The following is a 7,238-nucleotide window of genomic DNA, read 5'->3' as shown; positions in this document are numbered from 1 at the left end:
TATATTATTAAAGTTCTCAGATATATACATGCATGTTGACGTATTGTTAATTGTCTTGTACGATCTCGCGTCTATCAATCCGATATAATTGGTATATTTTTTCCCTACGTTCTACACGCCTCTTTAAACACTCGAAAATATTCGAAACAGCAAACGAACGTATTAAACTGTACCCATTGTAATCAATTTCTAAATTTTTACGTATCACTCTGAGTGGAAATTGTTATTATATTATTTTATGTCTAACGATACCGAAAACAAAATATATATTTTATTCGCCTTTATTTGCCGAATTAAGTTTGAAAACGGGATGTGTACGTACGCTGATAATGTAATCGCTCGAGTAGCGCGACAATGGGTTTAAAATATTTCTGGCTTGCACCACCCACATGGTTCTCTGCACGAGACAGCATCTCCCACGGCGTTTCCAACCCGCGTTGCCACTTCGCTATTCCGAAAAGTAGCCCAACCGGTGGCAAAATAATTTACTGGTTATTACGGATCGGACTAAACTTTAAACACGCTGCACGGGCGAATCGTTCAAAATAAGGAGCTTCCAGTTTCAACAGCTGGAATAGAATCGTTTTTAAATAATTATAAGTTGAAATAGTCTGCGATAATTTACGGATTTGCGATTATAATTTCTATAAATACAATATATTGTGCGTTATTCTTCTTTATTGAATGGAGAGAACTTGAATTGTTTCGGCATATTTTAAGAATAACAATTACAAGTATACGCCATTGCAAGTATTTCGTGGAAAAAGATCAGAGGACCCTGAAAACGAGGTAACGGAACTTTGCTAAAAGGATTCTCCGAGAACTATGAATTTTGATCCATTAATGATCCAGACGTTCACATTTCGGGTTACGGTATACGCGCACCGACGATTTCACACTTTATGTTTCGACAAACGGCGAACGGACGCAAGGCAAATAACATCTTCCTCGTCTTGGTCTTTTCCAGAACTTCCAAGACACGGAGGCAGAAAAGGCAATAATGGGTTCCATCGTATATTGCATACATCACAAGGACGGTTGCAAATGGTCGGACGAACTCAGGAAGCTGAAGGTAAAGTCATCGCAAAGAGTGCTAATCGGTATTACCGAATGAGAAGGAGCCTCGACGGTCCGACTAAATTTAAATGTCGCTCTTATCACAGGCACACCTGAACACCTGTAAGCACGATGCAGTTCCTTGCGGCAATAAATGCGGGGCGATGATTCCTCGTGTACTCATGGAGGATCATCTCAAGTACACCTGCGCTCAGCGCAGGGCCCGTTGCGACTTTTGTGCCAAAGAATTTACCGGACACACTTTAGAGGTACGACAATGGTTCCGACAATTAGTGACACCTCAAAGCATTCAACGATCGAAAGACTTTACCGTCGTCTATTTGTCAACTGTTTCTTTCTTAATTGTCTTTGCGTAAAATAACTGACAAAATTCTATTAGCATTTTGGCTTTGAAACTTATGTTACTTCTACTGGGGATGCGTCGTTAAGAACGATTGGTTCCAGAAAGTACCTGATTGTAAAACGCAATGTTTGCAGAAACACACGGGGACATGCGGTTACGAGCCTCTTTATTGCGAGAACAAGTGTGGTATGAAGGTGCAAAGACGACACCTCGGCCAGCACAAGCTGGGGGAGTGCGCCAAGAGACTAGTCGCCTGTCGTTACTGTAACAAAGAATTCGTTTTCGATACGCTCGGCGCTCATCACGCGAAATGCGGTCGATTCCCGGTTGCATGCCCTCATCGTTGCGAAACCGCGGTGCTGCCCCGGGAGGATCTCGAGGTTCATCTGAAGGATCATTGCACCACACATCTACTTTCCTGTACGTTCAAGGACGCCGGTTGCCGCTTCAAGGTATTATTTTTTCGCACCTTATAGCTTATATCCGCTTGCATAAAAGGTAAATAAATTAAAACGTATTGAAACAGGTTTTATTTCTGCGAAATAGAATACCCGATGTCTGAAATGAGGGATCGATTTTGAATATCCTTTTATTTTTATTTTCATATATATCATGTATCCTAGCCATCGTCCATGATCCTAGCATCACTCCAGAGTGGTAACTGAATATCTTATACGAACTGAAACAAACATTCGCTTTCCATACCTTCACTTTTCGAGTACGAATTTTTTTCCCCCATGCTTTTCTCTCGCGAGAGTGAAAACTACGAAAAAGAAATTATCGGTCGGCGTCCAACGAAACGTTGTAATTTTTACTGCCTGTATCTTTGAGAATTTAATTCTATTAAATTATTTACGTTTGATTGAGAGGTCCAGTTTCTTGTCTGTTATTTTTCACTTTAGTCTAAAAACCGTATAACGCCACGATCTTTCTGTAACAGGGAAATAGGTTCTCGCTGGATAAACATCTGGAGGAATCCGCAAAGATGCACCTAAGTCTCATGTGTAGCCTGGTGACGAAGCAGCAACATCAAATAACGAGCTTGAAATCGGCGATTAGCAAGCTGTCGTTAAATTACACGGGCACGCTTATATGGAAGATCACGGACTATGCCGCCAAGATGTCGGAAGCGAAAGCGAAGGAAGGAATGGAGCTTGTCAGTCCACCTTTTTATACTAGTCAATACGGATACAAGTTACAGGTGCGTACAATTGAATACTGTATAAATCAGTGATCGAATTTAGTTATAACTTCCGGCTCGATCACTCTCTTGTCGCTGCGTCCTAATAAGGAGAGCCTAACAAGGAACTAAATTGTGACATTCTGTTTAAGGAGTAATGTTATAATTACAATTATTTTATATTAATGTGTGACGATATATACGAGTTTCTCGAACGTCAAAATTGTATCAAATATTGTAAAATAAATAACATGTTCAACATCCAAATTCGGCACGACTGCATTTGATGAGATAAGAGTCTTAAATTAAATGTATTAATTATAGAAACTCTTATAAAAGATATACATAATAGTAAAAAATGTAGTCACTCGATATTTCTCAGAGCTAGTTTCACACACGTCGGTCAACTGCTAACCGAAGGTCAATTGATTCTCTGTCACTTCTTAGATAATAAAATGGAAAAAGATAGGAAGTTGACTGAGCTCTGGTTAACAGTTAACCGACGTTTGTGAGATTGGCCCTTAGTGTGGTTGAAAACCTCTTAAATGAGTATGGAGCTATGTTTCTTAAATTTGATTGTTTGCGAATTTTCCACGCCTCTATTGGACATCTCTCTCCATGCACTTGTATTGTCCAGATAAATGGAACTACTCTCTAAAAGTCGATCAGTGGATTATCACTGAAAACAGTGAATAGTCACCGATGTGCATTTACAAGATAATCCACCGATAGACTTTTAGAGAGTAGGAAATGAAACGCCGAGCGTTAATTTTCTAAGAGAATTTTTCAATTTCATAGGCTTCCATTTTCTTGAATGGGAACGGGACCGGAGAGGGCAGTCACATCTCGATATACATAAAGATCCTACCCGGCGAATACGATGCGCTCTTGCGATGGCCATTCTCGCACAGCGTGTCGTTCACGATGTTCGATCAGACGGTCGTCGCGGAAAAGGCCTGCAATATTGTGGAAAGCTTCATACCGGATCCGACCTGGAAGAACTTTCAGCGACCGAGCCGCGAACCGGATTCTCTTGGTTTCGGCTTCCCGAGATTCGTTTCCCACGAGATGGTGAAGAAACGACACTTCGTCAAAGACGATACCATGTTTATTCGAGTTAAAGTGGATCCTAGTAAAATCGTAGCGGTTTAACGGGAACGCGTTAACGATTCTGAAGAAACATTTCGGAAAACGGACTTATGTGATATTTTTGAGTACTCGCTTGAGCGGGATGTATGGTACTTATGTCGTTTTAAATAATGCACGGTAGTTCAAATTAAAATCGACTGAAAACGCACTGGGGAAACTATGCCGCCGCCCGCCTGCGTCATAACAGTTTTTTCACTTATTAACTCGTGTTACACCGCAAATATTGCCGGTAATTATAATTAATTTATTAACACTGCCAAATGCGTAATACGCCAGAATGTATTTAACTTTATCCATTTTCTAATTCCTTTTTCCTGTCTCTTCGATCTCTCAAGAGATTTTACCGTTATGTAATTTCTTTACTTCCAGTGGCGTATAATCGAAGCACGCGAGAACTTAATATTGATTGCTACTTATTATTATGCGACATGTTTCAAGTACTTGATGTCTTTCTAACAATTCTCGCACAAAATTGTATATATATATTTTCGAGAAATTCAACGAAGAAGAGCAGGTGTCTTGAGCTATTTTTTGAAATCAAAGATATAGAACTCTCAAAAATCGCCTCGATTTTTCTAACGAGTGGCCTTACGATCGCACGATTACTTTTAAGGAGAACAAAATCAAAGATTGCTAAGGAACTGTGTGTATTATAAGCTTAGCAAATGTAAATATAAACGCGGAATGCCATACGATAATGGACAACGAAGAGCAATCGAGATAAATGCACCAATGTAAATACGCACTTATCACATATAGTAATAATGAGAAAATGTGATCGAGATATGCTAGTGAATGTATGTAACAATTTGAAAATCAGCTGGCTAATAAAAGTGTTGTATAATATTCACATATAAAATATCGTCTACTTTCTTTCCTGCATCTGTACTACATGTTATAATACGATTAAATATTGAAATACGAAATGACAGAGTAAGGTGATCAAATTCGGGCCAACAATTTCATGAGTCGCTAGTAAGCGACATTTTAAAGTAATTCACTTAAATCTTGCGCTTTTATATATTTACAACTTTATGCTATATTGTCGATATCACAAAAGGCATCGACGTGTTTTCACGTCTCTTATTAGCGGTTCATCAAATTGTTGATCCGAATTTGGTCACCTTACCCTACATACGTAGAGCTTGGTATCTTTCTTTTAAAGATTCCAACACAAATACAGATATGCATAGATACTATCTGTATCTTTCACTGGGAAAACAATACGTGTCTCCTGTGTCTAAAATCAAAAGAAATTCAAGGAATGTAATTGTAGGTGCGTTCGGGGAGCGGTGCTTTTAGCGCTAAAAGCGTTCTTCTATCTTCGTTCGGCATATAGTGAGTAACGAAGATAGACTGACGTTTTCAGCGCTAATAGCGTCTCCCCGAACGCAGCCTGTGTCTCTTGACTAAATAAATTGAAGATTTAACTCAAGACACCAAGCTCTGCATACATGTATGTATGTATGTATGTGTGTGTGTGTGTGTACAACACACAAAATACCAGATATGAAGGTTTTTCCAATTGTACAATTAAACTATAAAGATTATAAAAATATTCACATCCGTCTACTGACAATATCACAATAATATAAATAACGAATGAGTAATAGTTGTTACTTTCTTTACGTACTTCCACTGCTTTGCTGGGAATTCGTTTCTCCTGTATTCGCCTGCGAAACAATCACGAAAACGAGCCCGTGCGTAAAATAATCATCGCAATACGACATGAATTATAGCAACAATTGTACACAGTGACACTAAAACTGGCAAAGAGTTCCCGCATGTACGCAAGGAAAATAGGCATACCAGGAAACCTGTACTTACAGACTGTAGCCGTAATATTTGGTCTAATGCGTGTGGCAGCAACGGACGTATTCCATTGATCTCCATCGTGGTCAGATGATCCAGTCTCGCGTGCACTCCCTCGCTCTTCACAAAAGCGTCCACGGACGTGCGCAATTTAGACATTCTTATATCCCAGATGTCCTACGATGCAAATTCGTGCACATGAGTCTTTCGTACAAGTATCCTCCTCTTTTTATACTACATCCAGCCGGTCCTACCTACCTTCACGGCGATTCTTATTCCGTCCACGTCAGGAATGTCGCCGTTCGCTACGTTCAGCAAGATCTGACTCTCGTCCATGTAATGGCAGCTCGGCATCGCCGTGAACAGCCTGGAACATTGCAACGTGACATTGTAAACGGGCGTTTCCACACCGAGTCGGCTAAAGTACTACGAAATTTGTGTGTCGAGATACTCGGGGGCGAGGATTATTCGCAGGGAAGCGCGAGACGTGTCACGTCAGCCAACGCGACGAGCAATTCCGACAGAGGCGGGACTCACTTGGATATCTTCTCCATCTCCTTCCTCTCGTTCAGGCTCTCGATGTCCATCCATTCCTGGCTGACGATACGGCACTTCTGCTTCTGCTTCAGGCACACGGCGAGCCAGATCGGCACCTTGACCGGCAGACCGGCGCGGAACGGCCCCACCGAGCCCGAGATCAGGTATATGACGTCAGAGCTGAAGTTCGGCACTATGCTGACCAGCTGTTTCTCGCCGAGGAACTCGACCTCGCTCGGCTCCATGCTTCTTCGTTTCAGAACGATCGTTTCTCGATGTCGACGCGCCTAGAGCCGTGTCTCGGCGCTCTCAAATCGCATCCCGAACGACTCCAGCGTCTCCAGCCCGACGCACCGACTCCAACGTGCTCCCCGGCGACCCCCGGCACGGCAAATCGAAAAAGGCGGGAAACGCGTTACCGTGGCCGCCGCCATGTTTTCCCGCCACTTGTTGCATCTTGAATGTGTCGGGTGCGCGGCACGTGTCGTGGACTCTTGCGCGCGAAATTTATCGATGACGATACTTTCTTTTCTTTTTTTTTAATTAACATCTTGTACCCGATCGGGCGCAGATCGCGAATATTTTGGCTGGGACGCAGGAACGTATTAATGTGTCACTTCCCAGCGAGAAATGATGTCAATCGATGTCGAATAGGCCGGAAAGGATATAAACGAGAGTATACCTTGGTGAAGAAAATTGTCTGGGCGTGTTTAAGAATGTTTTTCTCGTACTTTGAGTTTAGGAAGATTTCTGAAAAATACCTGAAGCCTAAGGAGATTTTTTTAACAATAAATTTTCATCGGTAATTACAGGGTGAGAAATATTCCTGAAATTACATTACAATGAAAAAAGTTTAGAAAAGACTTTCTCAGCATCTGTGAAAAATGTTTTCATTAAATATTAATATAAAAAATCTGAGAAACTTTATAAAAAGTTATAAAATTGTGCTAACAAAGTTCTGAAATTTATATAGAAATTGTGGAAAGTTACGTGGAAGATGTTAAATTGTTGCCGAGGCGTCCTACAATATAATTTAGGTGACAATAATGAAGCATCGAATGCACAATATGGATTACACGCGCGAAGCTTTAATGACATAGATTTTGTTCACTCGTTATGGCCCGGTACACAGGGTATTTA

At 41.0% G+C, this 7,238-nt stretch overlaps 2 protein-coding genes across 6 annotated transcripts in view; one reads left to right on the top strand and one right to left on the bottom strand.

Moving 5' to 3' along the window:
* Window positions 1-4,608, top strand: part of LOC105561586 (TNF receptor-associated factor 4) — an 18,400-nt gene extending 13,792 nt beyond the window's left edge. For all 5 annotated transcript variants that reach the window (XM_012011687.1, XM_012011690.1, XM_012011689.1 and 2 more), the window contains 5 exons: window positions 968-1,072; window positions 1,164-1,325; window positions 1,555-1,872; window positions 2,361-2,621; window positions 3,399-4,608. In XM_012011687.1, coding sequence (XP_011867077.1) covers window positions 968-1,072; window positions 1,164-1,325; window positions 1,555-1,872; window positions 2,361-2,621; window positions 3,399-3,752 — 1,200 coding nt within the window. In that variant the 3' untranslated portion in view covers window positions 3,753-4,608. The remainder of the gene's footprint in view (window positions 1-967; window positions 1,073-1,163; window positions 1,326-1,554; window positions 1,873-2,360; window positions 2,622-3,398) is intronic.
* LOC105561587 (probable DNA replication complex GINS protein PSF2) lies at window positions 4,380-6,494 on the bottom strand. The gene is made up of 4 exons (XM_012011691.1): window positions 6,099-6,494; window positions 5,820-5,928; window positions 5,577-5,738; window positions 4,380-5,422 (listed from the first exon to the last, which is right to left on the bottom strand). The coding sequence occupies exons 1-4, from the start codon at window positions 6,341-6,343 to the stop codon at window positions 5,375-5,377; spliced, it is 564 nt and encodes a 187-aa protein (XP_011867081.1). The 5' UTR covers window positions 6,344-6,494; the 3' UTR covers window positions 4,380-5,374.
* Between the last annotated feature and the right edge of the window lie 744 nt (window positions 6,495-7,238).

This window comes from Vollenhovia emeryi, unplaced genomic scaffold, assembly GCF_000949405.1.
Source record: "Vollenhovia emeryi isolate VEMERY1.0 unplaced genomic scaffold, V.emery_V1.0 DF939205.1, whole genome shotgun sequence".
NCBI lineage: Eukaryota > Metazoa > Arthropoda > Insecta > Hymenoptera > Formicidae > Vollenhovia > Vollenhovia emeryi.
The sequence above is the reverse complement of the archived record's forward strand: the minus strand, read 5'-3'. Positions and strand labels throughout refer to the sequence as shown.